The sequence below is a fragment of the Antennarius striatus genome, chromosome 24 (assembly GCF_040054535.1).
Source record: "Antennarius striatus isolate MH-2024 chromosome 24, ASM4005453v1, whole genome shotgun sequence".
NCBI classification, from domain to species: domain Eukaryota; kingdom Metazoa; phylum Chordata; class Actinopteri; order Lophiiformes; family Antennariidae; genus Antennarius; species Antennarius striatus.
This window is the reverse complement of record NC_090799.1, coordinates 2,316,833-2,342,289: the sequence shown is the minus strand read 5'-3', so window position 1 is coordinate 2,342,289 and position 25,457 is coordinate 2,316,833. Positions and strand designations below refer to the sequence as shown.

The following is a 25,457-nucleotide window of genomic DNA, read 5'->3' as shown; positions in this document are numbered from 1 at the left end:
GAAAGGGCAAATGTTGGGAAATGACTGTCACAAGTCCCAATTACAGTACATACGTTAGAAAATAAAAATATATTGGTACTAAGGATTCAAAGACTGCAAATATAAAAATTTGGATGAGAACTTGGTCTAAAAGTCAGTAGTCTCTTCTCAGTCCGCTCTTTATCTTGTAGTGTGCAGTCTTTGACTCGACGGATTCCATCATGTATAAAAGCAACAAAAAAGGAACGTAAAAGGAACAGAATGACAAAAAAATAATATTCAACATTATCAACAAAACAAATATGTCAACAACAAAAAAAAACCCAGTTCAATCAGACGTAGTAGAGCCAGTAGATGAGGTTGAACAGCGAGAAAACGGAAGGGAAGATGATCCGCGACCAGCGGTCGATGGCGTTCACATCCGTCAAATCTGGGATTTTGATTTTGAGCTGAGAGGACCGTCGCCGCAGACGGCTTCGTTTCATCTGGGCGGACCGATCCAGGGAGTGGCGGCTGGTGGAACGCGGGCCGATCCCGCCGCTCTGCTTTCGGTACTGGATGTGCGTCGATGCTGTGCTGTCCAACTGCACCATGGACTGAGAGTTCCTAATGTCTGCCACGCTGGTGGTGATCTCGCCTCCAGCCACTTCGTTATGGATCTCCAGGGTGGTCAGCAAAATGTTCCCGTGGCCGTGTGGTTCAGCCTGGATGGGCAACGAAATAATAAACCCAATTAATAACATATAGGGCACTCAGAATTCTTTTCTGCTAGTCCAAAATCTGCCCAGTTCCACTTAAAAAACAAACTTGATACCATTTGATTCATATAATAGACTGAGATAAAAAGGAAAGAAAATCATCTTTGAGGGAAAGAATTCTTTCCCAGACGCTTCACTCCTGATTTGACGTGTAAATTACAGTCATAACACTTCACCTCTTTCCAGTCGATGTGACCTACACAACTTATTATCGTCAATTCGCACTTCACCAGAAACCACGTTGAGCGTTTCTCGGGAGAAAAGCGATTAAGAAGCCAACAGGAGCGTTTTTTCAAAATCATGTACCTGCCACTCAGTTCCATGATGGCCATCTGTTAGTGCGACTTTCTAATAGTCTTTGCTGAGTAGATCATCCAGATGAAAGTCCAAGAGTTTTCACACTCTTGGACTTTCCCAAAAAACGGCAGGAGAAGGAAGAATAAATAGTCTTGAGTATCTAATGTCCTGGGACATCCTGACATATGAACCATTTTCCGCCCACATCATCACCTTTTAACAATTCAAACAAATATATTCCATGCCTGTGATGAGTGGACCACAAAAATAAATCAATGATAATGGACAATGGTGAACTTTTCATGCAAACGTAGCCAATGCAGAAGCCCCACGTAGCATAGAAACCAAAGGTGAAACCTTTCAGCCAGTATTTAACTGTCATCAAATGCTGTCATATATAATATAAAAATGTGCATCCTGCTAAGTAGTTAATTTTATTTTTAAAAATGTTTTTTTTAATGGAGCTTCACGATAGGGGGGGGACTTCTGCAGCGACTACCGAATTGAAGTCGGACTGCTTTACCATATCCTGAAAAATGCACGACTGTGTGAGAAATGTCGCTCTTTGTGTGATGAGTTCAATGACGAACAATATCCAGATGGCATGCATTCAAGATGATCTCTAGAGAGAAAGAACGGCTTCATATCCGAAACACGACTTTTTTTTTGTTGTTTTTGTCAAAGCAAGATCCAGAATGAGCATCGAGGCGGTGGGAGAAGGGAGAAAAAAAAAACTGCAACGGAAAAGTCAATGTCAAAATGAATACTCCTGGGGAATATGTCATTGTCATGAAGATGTCTCTTGTCACTTGATTCATTCCATGGATGGCGGTTTGGGCGGGGGGTATTTTGCCCTGAGGCAAAATAAAATAAAAAGAAAGCATCCATGTCAGCTGATGGCAATGGTGGAGTTGACTCAAGGGGGGTATCCAAGAGTCTCACTGGACAACTCACCGAGCGTGAGTGGCGAAGACCTTTAACCTGATTGGACCGTTTTAGGGACGCGGTCCTACTACCTGCCTCCTGAGGAGATGATGAAAATATTCAGCCACATATTGGGAATAAATAATTAAAAAGGAATCTTCCTTGAAAATAAAACACCTTGCTTTTTGTCTGCTGGGAAATAAAGATGCATAAAAAAGAAACAGATTTTAAATTCTAGTTAATTTCAGAATAACTGCAGCATCGAGGTTGTTAGAATTCATGTTGGGGAATAAAAAAAAAGGAATATATGGGCCGTCAACTGGCACTTCCCTTCATAGCTGCAGCAATTTTCAAACCAAATATTCACACTAGAGTCATTCTTGATTCAACTTTAATCCCACAGGCCACTGGTTTCTACCAGTTCAAGAAAAAGAAGAGAAAAAAAAACGTATTCCCACAACATCCACACTTCGCATTCCATTCTGATTTATTTCTACTTCGACTCATTCATCCCACAAATCCCGACATATTCCCAACTCACCCTGGCGGCGTCGTACTTGGCTACCCTCTCCTTGTTGGCCTTCTCCGCCTTTTCCGCCAGCTTCTTTTGCATCTGCGGGCCCCTCCCAAAGAAGATGTAGTTGACGAAGGCGTACTCCAGCAGGGCCAGGAAGACCATGACGAAGCAGCCCATCAGGTACATGTCGATCGCCTTGACGTAAGGGATCTTGGGTAGCGTCTCTCTCAGGTGTGTGTTGATGGTGGTCATGGTCAGCACCGTGGTAATCCCTTTGGGATGAGGAGAAAAGATTATGAGAGGAGCAAAATAAAGCCGTGAATTACGATGCAGCTTTAAATGCGGAGTTAAATGATGAATAAATCATCAGTATTGGTGATAAATTCTATAAAAAAAATCCATATTAATGGGAGCTACACTGGTATAATGATGACAAAAACTGACTGCAGCAAATTAAACCTGCATTAAAATGGAAACCAGACCAACCAAGCAACAAGTTCAAGGTCTTAAAAATGACTAAATAAATTCTAACGGTCATCATTATTAAGATTATTCCATCCACTCTTACTCTTCATGTAAGTTGGGTGCATATATTATGGAAAGCACCGACATTTTTAACTCTTGCATCCTCTGTTCCTCCTCCTCCTCAACACCGAGGCGTACCGGTTTCCGACCACACGGCACCAACCAAAAAAACGATAACAACGCGAGCGTATTTTCTTGCTCCGAGGCGTCCTCATTAACTCTCTTGGCAGTCAATCTGGGATGATAAAGTTGACGCCTTAATTAGTCCAAACCTGTCTCTGCGTAAGTCTTGTCTTCCAGCGGGCGCCCCTCCGTTCTGAGCAGATGCTGCTGTCTTGTCTGTAACCTTAAGGTTACGTTTGGAGAAAAAAAACAAAAAAACTCGGATGTCTTAGATGTTACTATAGAAACAAGGATATTTTTGTAGAAAACATCTCTGGTTACTAACTCCTGTGAGGAGGAAAAATAAAAATGAAGCTCTGTAATTGCCTTGTTCAAGTGTCAAAGTGTATGTAAACGTATTTTGAGCGATCTTATAAAACCCGTTTTCCCATCACTTTCATGTGTGATCTTATTCCACATGAGTACGTAACCTCTGCCTCATTGAAATTCAAAGGTCTGCCTCGAAAACCTCCAACCTGCCCCCTGGTCATCAAGCAGAAATAACTCATTAGAATAGAGCTGCATGTATCTTGCCCCCAGCTCACTGTAACCTTAAACCACCAGGGGTACTGGTTGTTTGAGGTTATCTCCCAGTAAAGGCACCTTCTCACCTACTTTATTCCAGCACGGCAGTAAAAAAAAAAGAAAAAAGAGATGCACTCATTTATACGATGCGGCCTCTGCACACAAAAATAAATAAGTCAACGCTACTCCTCAAACGTCCAAGCAGACATCCGTGATTGAATTGCGCGTGAATTACTGCTATGCCGCTCCCGACAATTTGCGGAGATGGTTCTCCATTTCATCTGAATCCATCAGGGATTGTGCATAAATGGACAAAACGAAGTGAGAGCAGACAGAAGGACTGAAATCCATCGAAACCGATAAGAAGGAACATCGAGAGAGGGAATAGAGAAGAAAAACCAACTCCGACTCGTAGCCCAGATACCATCTAAGCTTAAATCTAGACTGTTTTTGTGTCTAGCCAATTATTTTTCTGATAAATTTAACTTAAACTAAACATAACCCAACATTTAATGGCGGCTCAAGACCCACCCTTCAATCGAAATTTCATCTAACTCTGTTCAATACTTTTTCCTGAAAATCCAATAAACAAATGGAGGCGAGGGCCAGCGGAACTGTGGGTAATAAATGAATGCTGTGGTATATTTTACGAAGTCCCAACAAACGGCTAACTCTCAGTTGACCTTCTTTAACGCCATGATGCTATATCTCATGTCATTATAGATATACGACAGATATACATCTACCAGTTGTCTTCTTGTGCTGCAAATAAATCGAGCCTATCAGTACTATGGCGGCTCATGCACACACACACACACACACACACACACACGAGAATGTGTGTGTGTGCCATAAAGTGGAAGAGACATGGAGCGATCCAGGAGCGATCCGGTAGGAGGGAATGGGGATAGCTAAGGTCAATCTAGCCCCCGGCGTGATTTATTGGCACATTACATGACTAACGCCAAATGCCGCGCTACCCGTGTTGCCGGAGACGTCAGGTGTGAAAGTGAATGAGTTCACGTGCATGTGATCTGTGCCCCACACCCCCCCACCCCCATTGGATAGTTCAATCTGTATTTCTTTTCTTTTTTTTTTTGGTGTAACGACAGCCTTGTTCTTTATAGGTGTTCTCTCAGCTGCACCATTACTCTCCATCCTTCACTCCCCACCCTTCCATTCCTCCCAGATCAGACAATTTAATCACGGGGACCACGCGCCCCATGTGGGTCCGTCCTTTTTCATCACGTCGTTACGCTCTGCGGGGAGAAAAAAAAATAGTTTTATAGGGTTTATCTCTTTCTTTGTCTTTTTCCTGTGTCTCTTACCGTCATTCTGTGGTGGTTTCCCCTCTTTGTCCCATCCCCCCCCTTTTTTTTCCTCTAGTTATGTGTCCCCGACTCGCTTTTCCTACCTTAACAGCTGGAACAAAGGCACACAGCAATCAAATCTCCCTCTAATCACAAGCCAATAGGCCGTTAGCAACACAGCTCGACATGATAAAAAAAAAAAGGTATCATGTAGGACGCAATAAAGCGCGTGACACGGCAATGAATGTTAACTGCATGAGTAGAGGCCCGGGTGGTAAATCATGGCGAGCGCTAATCGAGCACCATTCATCATTTCCAGACAGCAAAAGAAATTGTTAGCTATCTCGCTAGCATGCTCGATTTTTTTATTTATTTATTTCAAAACTGGCTTGTGGTTGAGCGAAAAGCGCATGTCGAACTCCCAACTTCTACCTCCCATGAGGCTAAAAGTACTCCGACGCCAATTACAGGTAATGCCCACACCTATACCGTTCACGTAACATGATTATAAATGAAGGGCATGGCTGTAGGTAGAGGACGGTAAACCGGATTAGGATCATTTGTGACTTTGAAATCCTTGGAAATTGCTCAGGAAAATGAGATTCTCCTTCAAACAATTCAATTGTTTGCCTGCTGCCTCCTTGAATTGATTTCTCCCTGATCATTATTACACTTGCTCTTACTGGCAGGTTTGCACACACATGCATGCCCACACATTCACATGCATACACACACACACACACACACACACTGGAGTTTACTCTCTTGCCATCGAGATAACCCGCTGAAAGCTTGTAATGATCCATCAGGAGAAAGGGAATGGACCTCCGGTTGCCTCTCAGCCGAGGACACACACACACACCGGATATTGCAGCTAGCAGAAACTTCATGCATACATACCCCTGCAAACACACACACAAGCAAATACAAGTGTATACTCCACGGGATTCCTTAATGACCAAGATATTGCATGCATGCCCTAATGAAAGAAAGTCCTCCGGTTCAAGCAGGCTAATAAAGGTTTGATGTAAACCATTAAAATGTGTGCACATAAACACTGGTGCTCCTCATATATCCACTCCGGCCGCATGTGCCTCTGAATAACAGGCAAGTGTGTTTTCCACAAAGCATTATGTGTTAAGGTCGTTACTGCTCCATCATCAATCCATATCGAGAGGATCTATGTACAAAAGCATCCATCATTTAGCCATCGTTACCATTCAGGAGAGATATTGCCCGTCTCATTCTTTGCCTCATTAGATACGCGATTTTTAAAAAAACATTTTTTAATCTCCTGGAGGCTTCTGGTTGACCACAGACATCAACAAGGTATGACCTCGACTGGTTCTGAGTCAAGGTTGTATTTGTAATTCCTCCCTCCGGAAAGCCACAACAGACAAAAACATGTTGGAATATTTAAACTGCGATATTTACGTAACTAAAAAAAAGAAATTAGAAGCAAGACCTAATTTCTCTTTTTCCTTTAAAGCAGACGTAATAGAAATGTCGTTCAAATCCTTTTTCCATTCGGCACAAGGAATCCCCCCGTTGATGTTAGCATCAGAACTTCATCAGCCGTCCCTCATGCGCAGGAAAACGCATTGCCTTTTCAGAATTCATCAGACAGGTACTTTTAGTCCCTGAACTCATCAGAGGGAAGCCAAAATGCCTCATGCCTCTTACCTAGTGCCACTCTGGCTGCTGACGCGTCGTAGTTTATCCAGAACGACACCCAGGAGAGGATGGTAATCAGGATCGATGGCATGTACGTCTGCAGGATGAAGTAGCCGATGTTCCTCTTCAGCTTGAAGCTCAGGGATAGTCGAGGGTAGGCACCTGAAGAGAGGAGACGGCGAGAGCAGGGATGGATTTCCAAACTTTTTGTTCGTAAATTAAATTCAAGGATCGTAAGAAAATGAAATGCAAAACAAAACAAAAAAAAACTGTTGCGACATCGTCAAAGTTATATCCTTCAAGGAGCACACAGGGACACCTTGTGTTTTTGTATCAGTTTCCATGACAACACCTCGACAAGCATGGGTTGGATTTATCACCATGGTAACAAGCATCCCCATTCTCAGTTGCAAAAACATCACTAAAGCGGAACCCTGTTTTTTTGGGGTTTTTTGTGATGATGTGACACAATATTCAGGGTAAAAAAAAAAAATTCAGCACATCTTAATGTATCGGCTCCTCTCATCTCCTCCCCCGCCCACGCCATTCACACGAGGATTCCGAGGGATGACTCCCATAATAGCTTTATAAACGCGTGTAACCCGTGCCGCTGACGCTTCATAAGTCATGAATTTTAAAACGATTCTCACCGTGATCTGCCATGAGAGAGCATTTCATCCATGTTTTTTTTTTCTCTCTCCTTGACGCGGAATACAAAACGAGACAGTGAGTTTTCACCGATCTTGTGTATCGCGCGTCTACGGAATAAATCTGCGGCTTGTTACTCCCACTATTCTTCGATATTCATCCATTTTTAGTTTTACATTCGGGAAGAAGTGTTGCTATTACGATGTAATTTTCAATTCATGGGTTTCAGCCAAAGCTACTTTTGGCGAGCGTGGGTCCAATTGACTACACACTGTGCAGAGTTGGAAAGAGACTCATTGAGATTCTGTGCCAACTGTAGATTGCTATAAAATCTCAATGCATTTTTTTTTTTTTTGAAAGGGGTGGACTGTTTATCAAATATGATAGAGTCTATCTGCTGCCGGCTGACGTCTTTGACCTCTGAAGGGGGGTCGAATATAGACTGCAAGCAAACACGTGAGACTTGATCAAAATATCTCATGAACTACTGGAAGGATTGCTATTAAATTATTTAGAGACATTCATGTTTCCCAGAGGATGAATATGACTTAATGTCATACCATCAATGACAGGATGATTTCTTCCCCCTCCCTGGTATTTCAGATCTAAAGGAATATTTGAATTCATCCTTTTTGGATGAAGGGGTTGATGGATTTATAACCGTATAATATTTCATTAAAGGTTTCAAGCTATTGGTTAAGGGAATAAAAGATAAATCTGGGGTTATTACTACATTTTAATATTGTTTTAAAGGGATGCTGATGTGTTACAACCAATTAATTTATCTTAACACATCAATTCCCATTTCAATGTTGCTGGGGTTTTGTTTTTTTAATATATCTGACACATTTTAAATATCCAAATTTAAAAAGCTGCACTTCTCGACTTAAACGACACATTTACAGGAAAAAATGTTGCGTAAATCTGGTTTAACATAAACGGTCAAAGTCTGCCTTCTTACTCTATTGGATGATCTCCCCGCATTTAGTTCAGTCTGGCAGCCGAGTCAACACACGCTAAACATAGACTTCATTACAAGTGTGGTAATGAGAACAGACTGTCACAGCTCTTAAAATATCCCATTCACTTATTTAATGCATCCATAATGGCAGCTCCTCCAGCTTAAATCTGAACCAACTATCTTCAGAGTAGCAGATGCAAAGATGTGGCTTAAAGAAGAAGAAGAAAAAGGAGGAGGATGAGGCTCGCTTGCATGTGGGTGTCGAGCTGTACTGGCTGTAACTGCTACCAAACATCATGCACGAGTGGGAGGAACGCCATGTGTGAGGCCGAGGAGGAGCGGGGAGAACGGCGAGCAGATGGGATGCAGGGATGATGATGATGATGATGATGATAAAAAGTTGAGTGGATGAGGAGTTGCAGCTGAATCTTTGGAGAGAGTGCTGAGGTGTCGGGGGTTTCACTGTAACCCCTGGCAACAGAAGCATTCTCAGACGTAGACTCTGACCCCTCGTGTCTGTCAATTCTAAGAGAAACTGGTTCAAATGCACTCAGGAGCATTATGGGTGATGGGGGGGGAGATGGGGGGAGATCATTGCAGTTCTTTTTTTTTTCAGAAATGCAAAATTTTGCATTCAAAACTTTCCAACCGTAGTTTTGCATTATTCAAAAGCGCTGATCCGCCTCTGAAAAGCCTCCTTCAGATTTGACAGTAAAACGCTATGTGCTGAAATAAATGACACAATGTGAGTTAAGGAGCAGGATGGTCATGTTAAAAAAAAAAGTCCGATCTTACATTTTTCTTATTCTAAAACACCCAAAAATGCATCACGTAGCTAAAAAAAAAAACGTCTTTTACTAAAAGCCTAGAATTCCAGCTGCATCCCAAATCACGCAACAAGAAAAAGAGGAATTCCAGGAATCGTCGTCGTTTGCAGTAAAACAATGAGGTTGAACAAATGAATGCATTTCATTACTGCAAAGAAATCTTTTGCATCTGATGCCACGCGTGTTGCGTTTAAAAAAAAAAAAAAAAAAGGCACAGAATGAAAAGGAATATTCAAAATATGTATCAGGATGATATATTACTTTGAAAAGGGGGCAGTCAGATTAAAGCAAAAACCATGAAATATGGATGTTAATGAATATTCAAAGATCTTATCATAAAGAAGAGGAGGAGTGGAGGGGGGGGGGCACAACAAAGAGGACAATCTTTTTTTTTTTTATTCCAATTTTTTTTCCATCTGTGCCGAGGTGATGCCCCCTCCCCACCCCCACCCACCCCCGCTGACAGGTGGAGGAATAATGGTGCAACAAAGCCAAATATAGCGAATAGCGCTAGCTCGCAGACAGGAAGCTGCAAATTTAAGAAAGCGATTGGCAGAAGTGTGGTTTCAGAGGACCTGGTGGTTTGTCTGTTTGTAGGCCGCCGCCGTCAGGAAGTTTCGATTTAGAACAAAGACTGTCGGAGAGCGGCGACACCTGTCATCTCGACTGATCGCCTTCTCGATGACATTCCGCCTAGTCAGCAATTAGTAAACGCGGGTCTGATCACGCCGACGTCAGACGCAGGACGCATCAGGATGAAATGTGAGCAGTATGAGAGAAAGAAAAAAAAGATGGCGTTTGATGAAAAAACTGAAATAGCTGATGTCGTGGGGCTATTCCGTTTGACACCCTCGATCCCGGACAAATTTTCCATCGAGAATAATTGGCATTTTAGCGCACCTAATGGACACATTAGAGAACAGACGAAAACGGTAAAAGACGGCAGAGGGAGTGAAACAAGCGACAGGGTGACATGTGCGATTATGTGTGCAGCCAAGAATGGTGATAAATGCATTGCGGCACACGTGCAGCGTCGTAAGGAAGAGACAAAGACTTGGGAATAAGGGTAGAAAAGGATGCCTGAGAGAGAAAAAAAACACCTCATTGTCAATAGAAGCGATAAAAATAACCAGAAAGCAAACAAAAGTTCCTTTCATGTCCGCCTCAGACGGGGCGTGGCTCCTTTTCACGAGAATAACCTCGGTGAGAAATGACGCCGTTACGTTGCATGAAGGCGTAAGAATGCGATGCATTGAAGACGTCGGTGTGCGATATAAAATGATTAAAATAATTAAATCGGTAAAACATCTGTCCAATTAAGTCTTATTAATGACATTTTTTTTCTGGCTTTTGCACCAGAAATGAACAAAACTTAAATCGATAATGCGTGACACGACAGTAAAAACGTTTTCGTTGGGCTTTAAATGTCGACTCGTCCCACTTTATCGATTCGCATCGATCGATTCCTTCGATCGGAGTCTTCAGCTTGCATCTTGTTGTCGGCGTGGCAACCAAACCGTTAACTCCGACGTCACACAATTCGCTCAATAAATTCCGGTGTTTTATGATGCGTTTGTAATTCAGCGCCACTCCTGCGTGACTACATCCACCTCCGTGACGCCAGGGATACTTCAAAGACGGCGCGTTTTTTTTAAATTTTCTTATTTTCCTCGTTTCAACCCAATTAGGATCGCTGAAAAACACGATTTTGGTTCTGAGGAGTCAAGATCAACAGATTTTCAGCAGAATTTTTTATTTTTTTGGGGGGTTGGGGAGAGTTGATGAAATGATCACATCATGTTGAACAAAATCACATGTTATCGATCTAACACGGATTACTCCAAATGTGACGGTAAAAGCCGTCACGTTACGGCTTTTACCTGTGGAAAAGACGACGTTCCTCGACACCAGCTTGTAATCGACGATGGAGAACTGAGGCAACTCGATGCGCGTCACCCCGGTTACGGCCGACTCGCCTCCTTTCCAGTAGAACTCGATGTCGTCTGTGGTGTAACCATCTGCACCAGAAAAACACACACACACACACACATGCACTAAGGTGTAACCATCTGTCTGACCGTCACTGGAGGCAGCGATGCTGATCGCCCAACTGGGCTGCGATTGGTGGGGGTGGGAGGGAGATAACGTTTGAAGTTGTTTCCAGGAACCAGACGTGACTTTTTCAAATCAGGAAGTCGCTTGCTGGGGTCGCTTGAGGTCACAAAAATGTCAGGAGTTGAAATCCGGCTCACTTCTTCTCTGACGAGTCATCGTCACGAGGATGCAGAACGTATTAACCAGAAAAGACTCATCTTAATCCGCAAAGGAGGCCAACGGGATCCACTTACCTCCGATAATTCTAATCCTCGTTTCCTATTATGGCATTAAAAGGTGAAAATAGAAAAACCAGCGGCACGTTGGAGATGGTTGGTGCGACATCCCAAACAGAATTACGATGAATTTGAAATCTGAAGTATTTCTAGATCTCCTTCATGCTACATAGTTAGCGATTAAAACTCGACATCTACTCGGGACACATTAACGATGAATCGCCCATCGTTTTGTTACCAAAGTTTTTTTTTTTGCTCAATACAATATTGAGTCGCGAGCTTCTGAAAATGACCGTGGAGTTCTCTCTGTGGGTTTAACTTTAGAGGATGGTCCTTGAGATGCCATTAGTCATTTTAATTCTGGATTGTATAGAAAGCTTGTCAGTTATGCCCTATTTTGCTTCAATTATGTTTTTGTTTCCCAAGAAAAAATATCTCAAATTTATGGAAATTTAAAGTTTAACACATGGACTGAGCTGAGCTACTGATATTTTTCCTAAAGACTCAAAATAGGACCAAAGAAAAAACTAAGTACACTCAAACTTTAACATTACGTATGAGATACGAAACATTATCCTACAGACACATGTTTTGTTTTTTATTACTCACAGCTCTCAATCTCCAGGGTGCAGTTCTGTTCATCTAGAGGATACCGCCTGAGATCCATCATGCATGCAGCCGTCGTAGTTATCCTGGAAAAAAAGGGAGGATGCATGAGAGAGGAGCTGCGATGCTGTATGTGATTTACACAAATTGCATTGAGAGGAAGACGGATAGGAAGGAAGAAGTGAAGATTACATTTTCTGGCCTCTTTGGAACGTTATAAAAAGCAGAGAAGTAGCTGCTAAATTAGGAAGCGCTGAGGTGATTGCTCTTGATCTCCTCTCATCGTCTTTTAAAAGAAAAAGTAATTGTCATTTGTCTTCATGTGAAGTTCCTCAGTTTGGCCTCATATGACTGGAGATTATTGGCATTCATCCTAAAATAAGATTATGACATCGCCTCAGAGGTAAAGTACCGACTGTAATTGTGTATATAATTACACGATAGATCACAAACTGATGAGCGATCCCCGCTGCTGTAATTGCATCAGTTGATCTCAACGACGGAAAAAAAAAAAAAAAAAAAAGGTGTCCCCTTGTTTATCAGATGAGATAAAACATCTAAGCAGCGACGCTAAAAGCTAATTCAGGACTGATTTAGGCTAAATCTGTCCTGGTTAGTTAAAAAAGCGATCCAAGAGTTGCAGTTCGACCAAACGTGCTCAAGCAAAGACGTGATGCAAACCGAATTCTTCAATGGCGGGATATGAATCTGCATTCCGCATGTTAATCAGACAAATATTTGCGTAACGTATCGCAAACACGCCACACGTCTCCCTCTTTTGATCTCTTTTAACAGCAACCAGAGCTTCAATAAATAGCCCATGAGGCCAAGCGCCGTGAACTCCCAACTTGCATAATCCAACATGGCTGCATGAGCGCTGACGGATTGCAAACGCTCTTGATAATTCAAAGCGTGCATCTATATTCATGGGTCATGCTAACTCTTCTGAACCCCGGCTTCCTAAAGATCAAAATGAAATATAAAACAAGGGTTTTTTTTTTTCGTGGAACGGGCAGCTCGACGTTGCAACTTCCATAACCTGGTGACGTTTGACTAGATCCATCATCCTTTCAAAAAAAACCAACCAAACACCAGGGATTGACCCATCAAGTCCTCTCTGGTGCTACAAGAAGGGATTAAATGTCTTGACACTTGGGAAAAAAATGCAACCATTTTGACCCTGATATTCACTTTGCTGCCTCATTTGCATGCCCCCAATCCCCGGCATGATAAATAACAATGCAAATAACCCATTTGCTGCAGTATATAAGAAAATGGAACATAGTTTGATGTAGAATCTTGAGTTTCCCTGCAAGAGGAACCCACCTGAGGCCGTAGAGGACGGTTCCATCTGGGTGCAGGCGGATCATTCGGTTTTTCACCGTCACCCCGTGGACGAAAGACTTCTTGTCGTTCAGGAAGTAGGTGTCGGGAACCCAGAGCTGATCTGCAACCCGGTTATCCAACGTCAAGTTGAGGGGGATTCCTAAGTAGGCTAGACGCTTGTCCCTCCAGTACTGTTGGAAGTACATGGTCAACGTGTAGTCCTGTGGAAGGACAGTTAGAAATTGCTTTATTATTACGACCAATTCAAGCATGGCTGCAGATTTACGACGTACAGTAATGCGTAGGTGGGCAGGATGACTCACAGCTTCAGAGGAAAAAGTTCACACAAAAAAAATTTCACCTAATATATCAATAGCGGTGCCAAGCCAATAGAGGCGCGGTGATTCACAAAGCTGCTGAGCTGAACTGGGCGCTCCGGTCGCTTTTAAGCATACGCTGCATTTCATTTAGCTCCACTGGGTCGACTCTCCAGGGCGTTCAGTCTCTTTTTTTTATTCTTTTTCACTCAAATAGATTCTTGTCAACTTCCACAGACGTCGTCATTGTCTTCACTTCACAGGAAGTGCTGGAACATTATTTATTAATAGCCTAATAGATATTATAGAGTCCCAAAAGCTCATAGGCACGATTGTAGTTGGTGGGGGAGTGAGTGTTGACGTCTTTTGTATCTATTAGCTTTTGAAGCTGGATGTTTGAATGTATGGTTTCCTCACTCCGATACGTTAATCACGGCTACTGCAAGTCAATTTTAAGCTTTTTTTTAGTCTAGATGAAAAGCAAATAATGTATAAAGACAAAAAAAAAAAGTGGCTTTTAGTTAAATCTATAAATAAATCGGTGAATAATTCTATGACATAAAAAGCAGCGATCTTCAAACAATCACGGCTTCCAATTTGAAGATGAATTAAATGCGGGTCAACAGGTTTTTTTTTTCTCTTTTTGTCTTTGACTGTTCTAAAAATAATTTTTTTTTGTTTTTTTGTAAGTTACATCTCTCTGTGCAACAAAGACCCACCATCTGGCACATGAGTCCCATAAATATTGGCAGTGATTAAAGTGCAGCCACGAGGAGGCGATCAGTTCTACGAAATCAAACAGGAGTAAATATTTGTATTCGTTTTGATTCGTCCGACTGGAGTGGAGACAGAGGATAATCCACTCTTTATGTGTCTGTTTTTATCTCTCCACACCTCCATCTCTTCCCTCACTTTTTCCCTCTTGGGAGGGGGGGCAATGCCATGGTCTCCCCTCTGCCCGCTGTGGTGCTGAAATTAAACCAGCTTGTGCCGAGCTGGCACCTGGCAAACACACACACACACACACACACGTGTCCGCTGGTGCTGCAGCTCCCAGGTTCACGCCAAGCACAAAGAAAAACCAGGATTTAAAAAAAGAAAAAAAAAAACCAATGCAACAGAAAAAATAAAATAAAAAAATAGAAAAAAATAGAAAAAACTCATTTGTGTTGCATAACACAAATGAAATACTTTTCCGTCTCTCTTTCGACGCCCTTTGGAAAACATTTTGAGGTTTTGTGTTTTCATGAGAGAAAGAACAGAATTAAATGTTATTTCAGCCACGGGACTGCGACTTTTAATTATTCATGCCTTTATTTATTCTAATGCTGAATACATTCACCAGGTTTTTGGTTTACACAGATCTTAGTCAGCACAGGATCCAGATTGGTCACACAGCATGAGAAGGAAAAAGGCATTGGCATGGAGCCACTAATGTAGTACGGTGGTGGAACCAAGGCCCGCTATTCTGATTGAATGGATGAAAATGAAATGAAATTCATTTTAGTTGGTCTTTTTTTCGTTACCAAGATTTCTCCTTGGCTTGATCATAATGTTTGCAGGGCGGAAAAACAAAATCAATACATTAATCAATAGTGGAAATGATTATATGATGCAGTCCTGGAAGTACATGTGTGGCAGAATATCCCATAAATAATGTGTGAATTATGTGCACCAGCTATGCTATGCTAATGAGAGATGCTAGGTAGCCGTAGCTCCTTCAAAGTGAGGCAAAAGCTTCCTTTTGTTGCCAGGGGGAACTACTTTCTCTCTCGTTCCATAGGTGGATGGATACACTTGTCACCCACCATACTGAGCAATATGACAATAGTATGAAACAGCTGGATGAGTGATACCAACAACCTTCCTCCTACATGGGTTCATCTCCTCCTTTTCAATAACTCTCCCGCATCGTGATGCAGAGGCAGCGCCAAGTTCTCGTGTTTTTTCCTTCTAGAAGATTAGAAAATAATAAATCCTTGTCGTGTTTTTTTTTTTTTTTTTTTTCCAAGGATTTCGGCGACATGGTTGGGAAATATAGTGTGATCAGTCATAGTCCCATTAGAAGTGGTCAATGTGGATTGATCACAGCATGTTGGTGAAAATTAAATTTGCTGTTTGGATGAGTGCTGCAGACGCGGATTCCCCCCCTCGCCTTCCATTACCACTGTAACTTTACTCTCCATCACTCCCCAACAAATGACTAATGTCTTTTTCCTTCGCCTGGTTTTGACCTGTGCATTATCGCATCAGTTACCCCCTGCCCTCCTCCTCCTCCTCTTCCTCCTCCCGCTCACATCGTCACACTTTGGAGGCCATGCGTTCACAATCTTGGGAGTTATCCTCCAGCTGAAGCCAGCCCACGGTTACACGCGCTCGGAGTAAAGACATACATTATTTAAATTAAGCATGTAATCAGTACAAACACAGCCAAGGAGCCCTCATTTATCTTTCACCATCAGGCGATCAGATTGAATTTCAGATGAGAATGAACGCCGCTTTTGCATCACCTGCCCTGAAACTTCATATTTTTTCCCCTCAAAGGGAGGTGGGCTTACATTTTCTATAAACCAGGACTATGGATTATGAATTATTGACAACCCTCAACACACAAATCCCCAATGCCCCCAGCTTTACCACTGCTGTTGGGCTATTAACACATGTTTCCAACACCCATTTCTAGCAAGCCACAATTATTCAATTAACCGGACTGGATAATCACGTCCATTCAGGGGGTGTGAGGATTCAGATAAGCAGACTTTTGGCTCTGAACTGACCCACATTCAATTTTAATCTGTCTCTCGCCGCAGCGCTAGCGTGCTGACTGCTACATCCTGATATCCAGGAAGCATCCCGACATTGTCATGTGCTTTTTTTTGGGGGGGGGGCAGCTCAGCTCATCAACATTCGGCAATGCACTGAAGGATCATGGGAGAAAATCAGTTGTACTTCACGTGAACCCCTGTTCACGCCCAGCAATTTGAGTCACTTCAATGTAATTCCGGTTTTCTCTCTCTCTCTCTACCCCCCCCCCCCTGGGGATGGCCCTGAGGCGGTGTATCGCAGCAGTGCAGGGGGAATCCCTTAGCGTGATTCTAGCCCCCACCACCCCTCATCCCCCTCCCTCCTTCTGCTGCTATAGAAGGGTAAAAATAGCTCCGTCCCTTATTCAGTGCAAACACAAGGAGGTGATTGAATTGAGCTTTTTTTCCTCCAAATGGCAGCGCTGGTCTTCAATATATAGGATAATTTCCTCGCTGTCTCATATTTTATGATGTATTGCCTCATAACAAGGAAGTGGGGGGGGGGTGCAGATGACAATGGTTATGGTGCCACATAATGTCATCAATGTGATTTTGCAATTGAATTTTGTATTTCATGTAAAACCCATGTTTTGTTTTTTTATATTATAATGTGATCTACTGTTTTGGTAACGATTGAGACCATTTTTTTTCATTCAGTCGGTGCAAAACTGTGTCATACTTCAAAACTCCATCCATTATTTAAGTCAAAAATAAATATATGTGGTTTCAAGATTTGTTACAATCCAAAAATGGACTCTAAAGAAAATATAAAGTGGGAGAGATTTAAAAATTTCTTCATAGAAATAAAGGAAAATGCACTCAAGCTGCTCCCAACCTGTCGTGAGATACATCAGGGAAACTCTTCACACTGAAATAGTTGCCCAATCAAATCTTACCAAAAAGAAAAATTTGAAAAAAAAAACCCAACCTAAAATTTCACAATGTTTTTTTTCCCTAAATGCTTCACTTTCTGCTTATTTGACCAGGTTAGACCATGAATAAAGTTATTTCCACTGACCTATCGCACTCTCTCAACACATTTCCTGTCATCTCTACAAATACAAGACATCTTCCCCCAGTAATTCAATAATCAGCCTGTGGAAGGCTTGATGTCTCTTCTCATCCCGAAACCTCATTTGTCTGCTTCCATGAAAGCAGAAAGAGAAGTGACTGATGACCTTTCCATTCGCCCCCCCATCATAAATTCAGTTCATGGTTAACCCTCCCCTTTTTTTTTTATTTGCTACCGTAACGGCTGCTTGCACCGAGAAGGAAAGGAGGCATCCATCTGTCAATTTTTTGAATCCCTGGACCAATAAAATGCGACATTTTAAAGGTGCATGCAACACAGAAGCATTAATAACGAAGGGCGAGAAGAGTTAGAACCCATAGATCGGTTCAAACCCCCACCCCATTTTATTTCATACATCTTTTCATCGGGTTGGCACTGCGAACCAGGAAGTGCCTGCTCTGCTTATTCTAAATCTTAGCGATCATCACTTCATCCAACAGCGCGCTCTCTCCTGAGGCCAATTACATTCCATCAGGCAGGAAGCCGGATGCCGGATAAAAGACATGAGGGTATATTAAGCCACATGCAGCACATAGAGAGAAGATGGGCTCTTTTTTTTTTTTTTTTGCATGGCGGAGGGACCTGTATAAGATAATTAAGGTGACATTTAAATCGCGCAATGCCAACAACAACCGATGCAGGCAATGGCTTGCAGGAGAAGGTACTGTACTTGGAATTAAATGAACTCAAAACGCCCCATAAAGTCATGGTGTGTAAATAAATAAATAAAAAAAAGTTGAGAAAAACCTGAAAAAGTACAAAAAAAACAAGGTTTAAATATGAGAAAAAAATTTACCCATAAAAAAAACAAAACAACAACACACAAAACAGGCAGCAGGAACATTTGGAGAACCGTAGATCTTTTCACCTCTCCATAATGACAGGTTTTTTTCTTTGACACCCACTCACGGCCGTGGGTGTTATGGATGACTAGCCTGGTGCAGCCTGTTAACTGCAACTACATTCACACTGCAGACCTGTGTGAAGAGCTCTACCTCCGTTTGTGTTGCAATTAAAATTCATAAAAAAAAGTCTGATAACTTCAATGAAGCGTGGATAATGTTGCCGGAATAAAGGACTAAATGGCTCTTACTGCGGAGAGAAAAAAAAAACACCCGTTTGTTTGTCCGTCCCTACAAGAAGAGTGGATTTTAAATGCAGGAAACACTGGATTGATACTCGATCCCTAGACCTTCCCCTAAAACAACTGTCAATATTAAAACGAACTAAACCAAACAAGACATTTCATTACTTTCCAAGTGAGCACAGCCTCAGCACACACATAATCTAGTTTGCCCTGCTCTGATCTTGCCCTAGAATGTTTCTCGGCGGCGGCGGCGCCCCCCCCCCCCCACCAGCACGCCTCAAACAACCTCTGAGGTAATTAGTGTGCCTTTCTCAGACATGTTAGCATCTGTCGATGGAGGAGACGGAGTCGACCGGCCCAGCCCGGTGCACACTGTGTTGGGGTAGGTTCATCGGCCGTCGCCACCACCACCACCTCCTCCATCTCCGCCTTCAACTTTCCTTTCATTTCTAACATCCCCTGTCACTCAGAAGCATCTCTGCCTCTCTTTACATCTCAGGTCTGCAAAATCTGATGATTATGTGATACCAAGGAAGATTTCCAGGGCGAATGGCGAAGAAATTGTGGCGTGTGTATAAAAAAAAATGAGCATGTGAAGCAGAAAACCTGAAAAAAATAGATATAGACAGCTTTTTATGCTTCAAGATGGATCGACATGAGATCTGAAACTCCCCACGCAAACTTATATTTGGGGTCGGTAACGAATCTCTACAGTCGTCTCCTCGTTTGTGCTCGAGGCTACCGCCTTGAGGCTACATTAGCTGCAGCCACGGGAGTGTGAGACAGGTTTTGACAAGGAAGAATCATACGAGCAATAAAAACGGATGATGGCCTTTATCTGGTTCCGCTACACTGATTCTGATCTTTTTGCGAACACGGAGTCTGACAGTGAAAACTCACATTAAGATAAATGAGCCGTTCGGAAAATGTGTTTCTGAAATGTTAAATAAGAGGCTGCATTATAATTAAGATGAGCTTTTTACAGGATAATCGTAACCATAATATATAAGTGCTGATTTTTGATCTTTTCTTACTCTAATCTTTAATATATTCCCCATTTGGCCTTCAAACTTTTCAGCAACATACCATTTTGGATCCCACAAACCCACGCTGAAACTGCAGGACAAATACCTTGTTGTGCTTTCACAGCGCGTTGCACCATTCTGCTTTTGTCTGGGCGAAAGCATCCCATAGAGCTTCTATTTTGGCAGCATTTTTGCATATCTGTGCTCCATGTGGAACTAGTCTAGTCCTCATTCCGGCATAGCAACAACCTTCAGCTTTCAAAACCAGTCTCCAAATTATACCTTTGGGTCATTCCAGTGGATTTTTAGTAGCTGAAGTTTAATTGAAACAAAACGCACGACGGAGTCTTTAGAAGTCGGAAATGGATTATTTTCTTTACAATTGAAAAAAGAGGGTGCGGCGTTTATTGGAGCTGTGATATTTCCAAGAACAAAAGCACTCATTATCCCTTTCCTGCTGGTAAAACTCCCCACGTTAAACCCCTCAGATGGTCCCGGCGTTGGATGCAAACCATCCACCAAATGTCAAACGCTGGTGGAGAAATAAAACACAGCTGGACCAGCCTCGGTTTTTGGCTTCAGCGCGGGGGGAAAAAAACAGCCGGGAATTGTTCATCTAACAAGCGCAGACAAATGTGTGCAGTCCCACCGTGCAGTTGTGGTGACAAGAAATGCATCCAATTAATTATCAGTTTAAGCGCGATATCAGCTGTTTGGTTCCCTGGTTGATCAGCTGGCTTTGTGTTCTCTGGATATTAGCCTAGCTGGCTTACAAGTTCACGCTAACACCTGAGCTGCTGGAAAATGAACTAAACTCTTGCTGCTCGGTTTTACATATGTTTCCAGGAGACGAATGTTTTCTGGCTGAAGTCTAATTCTTGTTTTTTTGGTCAAATTTTTTAAACATGACTGCAAAATATGGACTTTTTGACCATGCATGTGCTTTGCGCAACAATTTGCATGTTTGAAACGGAGGGGGGGGGGGAAACTCAAGCTATTTTCAATATTTTCTGAATTTTTAAATTTCTTATAAATTATCAAATTTGAATTTGTTTCTTTATTTGTGCCGTTTAAAAAGAATCAACTTGCAAAAATTAAAAAAAAAATAATAATATGGAGGGCAGGTTAGAAAATGAATGTGGAAAAAACAATGAAGGCGTCAAAATTATAAAACAACATGAAACAACAACCCAGCTCGCTTGAATAATGAGTATTAATAGATAATTAAAACAGCTGTCATTCAAAAAGGCAGTGTTTTCCTCGCCGCTGTGAGTGTGAGCACACGTGTTAATTAAAGCGTTGGTCTGGACTTGCTCTATGTGGAAAGCGTCGTGAGATAACGTCTGATTTGGTATTATTGTGGGTTTCTTTTCTTCGATTTTGTGCAGGAAGAAAAAGGAATATAAAGGAAAATTCTCAGAGAGGCTTTGAGGGAGACCAGGAAAGTCAATGCCAGGAGAAAAACAAGCAGATCATTATTGATCAGCACCCCCATATACACACACACACACACACTCACACATGTGTGTGCACACACACCTCCCACCAGGTAAGTAGTGATCATTTTCTATAATGGTGCATTATGTGTGAACTGCACTCCAGTAGTGCTGCAGAGGATGAGGTGTAATCCCTGCTGTAAGAGGGGGGAAAAAAGCACATGGGCCCCCCTCCCAGCAGTCATCTCCTCATGGTAACACCTCCTCAAGTGAGAAACATGTGGGAGCGGGAGGTGCCAAGCTCAAAAAAAAAAAATTTGTCCCCAGAAAAGCTAAATGTGGTTGCAGGTTATTTTCTGATGTAGTCAAGACAGGATGAAAAAGGTATCCAGGTGAGGAATTAGAAAAGCCAATCATGGCTCCCTGATAGCCGCCCGCTCAGACGGCCTCATGGGAGTCGGCTCCTGCAACACGGTTAGCTGTGGCGTGAGAGGTTAACAAGCAGAGCTAAAGGTTTTCTCTGGATATAAGGATCTAAAAAGGAGGGTCCGGCGTTATCGTGCACATGCACGTTGATTGTCAAAAGGGTGCAGCTTCAGTCCATCCTGCTGCAGTCGGAGGATGAGCAGCGATGGAGAGAGGCCGCGTTTGGTTAAGTTTCAGCATCCGCCAGGCGAAAACAGGAAACCCAACCCATCCATCCCAGCATCACACACAGTAAAAAGGAGCCAAAGTGGATTCGAAGCAGCACCTCCTCTGCTCCGGAGTGCTCCAGTGTGTGTGTGTGTGTGTGTGTGTGTGTGTGTGAAGGATTGCTTACATTACAGGGTCGAGTAGACACAGAGAAAAGGCGTTAACGTGATGTAAATCCACTCACCATGTTGACTTCTGACACCATGTCTATGCTGGCCACGTCTATGCTCATCCCAACTGCAACAGGGGCCCCTGGAACAGGTTCAATGTCCACATATGAATCAAAGGCCTCCGCACCTGACCACAACTGTGTGTGTGGCGCCAAAAATAAAGCTCCTAGGAATTAGAAAATAAAGCCACATACCTCCAAAGTCTGGCCTCAATCGGATGTCATAACCAGCCAGGAGTTTATCCACCGTCTCCTTCACCACAGACATGTTTCCCGGTTCGTTGACGCTGAAAAAAACAGCAAAATAAAGAGAAGGAGAGAGAAAAAAACATCACCTTGGCTCCCGAATCAGTCAGCTGGGGAAATAACCTTGACTCCACTAAATGACAGAAGCGCTCACCTTTTTGCGCAACACACAATCGAACCGACAACCAGGGTGGAAAAGACGCGCAACTGGCGCACCCGGTGCAACGCAAACATCGCCCTTTTCTGTGTGTGTTCCCCTTCAACAACCACAAATAAATTACACCCCCTGATCAACAGCCGAGACAACCTGGGAATCAGAGTAAATCCATTGATCGCCAATGAGGAGAAAGTCGACGGGAGAAGGGGGTTAAAAGAAGAAGAAAAAAAAAAGTCAGCGGCTCTCTGCGGATGGAGTCCGACGCCAAATACGCGCTGACATCGCCTCCCCGACTCCAAACACTGGCTCCGCTTCTCCTCGCCGTCTCCGGCTGTGCGAGAAGAAGAAGAAGCAGCAGAAGAGGAGGAGGAAGGAGAAGAAGAGGCTCTTACATTCAGGAGCCGGAGCGCATATTGATGAGGAGGGCGCGCAGAGGGATGCTGCTGCTGGTGGCGGTGAAGGCACTCGGATTTGTTCAAATGAGAGATGAAGACCAACACTTCAACACTGTAAAAAAAGTACATGAAAAAGTCCAGTCTAGCCACGACTAGAGGCTGGGTTTTTTTTTTAGAGCGATTGTTAAACTGTGGGGAAGATATCCCATAGGGAGCAATAAATCAATAACTCCATAACAATCAGCCGATTTGTCGTTCTGTGGATTTGAAGTAGGATCGATTTCACAATCAACTTTAAGGAAAATTAAATACTCGTGTTCTGGGTTCCAAAAAACACTATTTCCCACCATGCATTGCTTCATTGATCACGTCTTGCAAACTAAACATCTGCAACAGATGTGTAACATGTGTAACAGATGATCGGTTGATAAAAATCAATCATCTGTGTGTGTGATCACCAGGATTTCTTCTGGAATATGGTAAAAAAAATCAAGACCGGACATGGGAATTTTGTGCAACAGTTGATCTTGGGCCTTCAGGCAGTTGGAACTTTGAGGTAGATTCAACAACGTTGAAGTGTACATATGTACGTTCAACTTAGGAGGCTGTAAATAACTTATAAAGTGTTTTCAACTGTATTCAGGTCCATGAGGAAGCTTTAAATCTAATCCAGTCCAGAAGGTGATGGATAATGTCATCGGGATTATTTTCTGCAACCAAAATGATGAATACTGTAACAAGATTTTCAGCACGACATCCTTAGAATCCAAACAGGAAAATGAATGAAATTTTAGAGCAACAACAAAACAAAAAAAAAGCAGGAGCAATTTACACACTGCTAATCCACACACTTCCAAATTAATGTTTTTAATTTTTATTTTTTTTCTTTAGGCAACAATATTTCCGAATCAAATCAAATAACAAGGCAACGTGGTGATGTAAAGCTGACATTTTTTACAGTGCACTTCACACCATCTGCGCCAATCCCCTCCCAATGTGGTTTCTGTAAAAATGGCGGGACGTGAACAGTATCGAGGAGGGACAGTCTCCATTTATCAACGCATTAATCGATGCTTGTGATTGATTCCTGCGTTAATCGCCCCATAATGCCCCCCCTCCCTCCCTCCCAACCACCACCTTCTACGTATGGGGATGCACCATAAATTATTTAGGTTTGTATACAGTGCAGTCCTCATGAATTCTATTGGTTATTGGACCCACGTGCGCGCGCGCTGCGCGCCACCCGTCGATAAGGTGTGTTGTTGTCGTGACGTCACCCACCTCGTGTCGTAGATGGCGAACAACTTCTTGTTTCCGTCAACAGCGTTCCTGAAAGAAGGAAAAAAAGGGGGGGGGGGTGGGTGATGACATCATCAATAATTACCTGCGCCAGCCAATCAGAACACCAGCTGATTATTCGCACCAGACATTGAACGCGTCACACGTTACCTGAGACGTTCCGACGGTTCCACGGCCGTGACTTTGAGTTTTATTCCTTTATTTCCCCTAAAATGTTGCATTTTAATGTTTTAACCCGCTAATTAGGAATTAATTGACCGGTTTCGGCTGCAGCCGAGCGTCTCTTTCTGCAGCGGGATGTCTGCAGGGCAATTATTGAGAGGCAGTCAATTTCCTGGAGGAGAGCCGCTCGCCCCCTCCTCCTCATCGGACGCGAGTCCTCCACCCGGAGGAGCTGTCCGCACAGGAGCGGTGCTGAAACCGGCCTCCTCACGGGGACACCCGGCCGCGGACCCCGCGTCTCCAGACGGCTTCAAGTGGATGAGTGGGGGGGTTAAATAGCGCTTAATTAACCGCCTGCCTAACGTGGAGCTCGGCTACCCTCTTATGGCAACCGTCAGGATGAGAACTTTGGTTCGAGTTTTTTATTTTATTTTATTTTATTTTATTCCCACTAGAGCCACGGAATGCAGGTTGTTTTACTCACCAGTTGTATCTGAAATGGTTGGAATAGTTAGCTTCATGCTAATGTTAACAACAAACAAACAGGAAGTTTAGTATTTCGGAGTTTCTCTTTAAATTTGATTATTTATTTTTCTCCAGGCAGCTGGAAGGAATTGTGATTTTCTTTCCTTTTTATTAAATTAAAAAGTTTTTTACTGTGCGAAAACGAATTCGTAGTTTCAGACAACAAACACAACTTACGTATTTTTTTTTAATAACTTCTGACTTCCGGTCACTGAAGTGCCCCCTTTTCTGATTGGCTCTCCACCAGTATGACGCGTTCAATGGCGTCATAAACAGTCTGGGAACTTTTGTAACTACTTGACGTATCTAAAATCCACTAGTAAATGACTAAAAATGGATAAGATATAATGCTAAACGCTCGGAAAATGTGAGGGTTGGATTGTGTTAATATGTGTGTGTGTGTGTGTGTGTGGGGGGGGGGGGGTCTCGTATCCCCGCACCTGATGTTCCCCCGTTTGCGCCTCAAGTGCGCCTCCTCCTCCTCACCAACGCGCCAATGAGGAGCCCCTATTATAAAATTATGAGGCTCTGATGCGGCACCTCATTCTCGGAATGGCAAAAGAGAAAGGGTGGGGGGGTCGGGAAGGGGGTGGGGGGGGCACAAAACTGGTGGAGGGGAAAACCGAGGAGGCAGCCAGTCTGATGCTGATGCTGATGCTGATGCTGCAGCGCCTCTGGAGCCGATGCAGAAGACGCGGTGC

The 25,457-nt window shown here is 43.0% G+C and overlaps 1 protein-coding gene across 2 annotated transcripts in view; it reads right to left on the bottom strand.

The window, feature by feature from the left end:
• Positions 1-311: 311 nt before the first annotated feature.
• LOC137591490 (gamma-aminobutyric acid receptor subunit beta-3-like) overlaps positions 312-25,457 on the bottom strand; it is a 36,847-nt gene continuing 11,701 nt past the window's right edge. Inside the window, exons 2-11 of one of the 2 annotated variants that reach the window (XM_068309528.1) lie at positions 24,052-24,099; positions 22,168-22,259; positions 21,988-22,055; positions 13,370-13,590; positions 12,047-12,129; positions 10,988-11,125; positions 6,681-6,833; positions 2,500-2,747; positions 1,989-2,057; positions 312-683 (exon numbers count right to left, since the gene is read on the bottom strand). In XM_068309528.1, the coding sequence (XP_068165629.1) occupies positions 312-683; positions 1,989-2,057; positions 2,500-2,747; positions 6,681-6,833; positions 10,988-11,125; positions 12,047-12,129; positions 13,370-13,590; positions 21,988-22,055; positions 22,168-22,259; positions 24,052-24,099 (1,492 nt within the window). Of the gene's footprint in view, positions 684-1,988; positions 2,058-2,499; positions 2,748-6,680; positions 6,834-10,987; positions 11,126-12,046; positions 12,130-13,369; positions 13,591-21,987; positions 22,056-22,167; positions 22,260-24,051; positions 24,100-25,457 lie in introns of those variants that run through there. The other variant, XM_068309529.1, reaches the window with a different exon arrangement.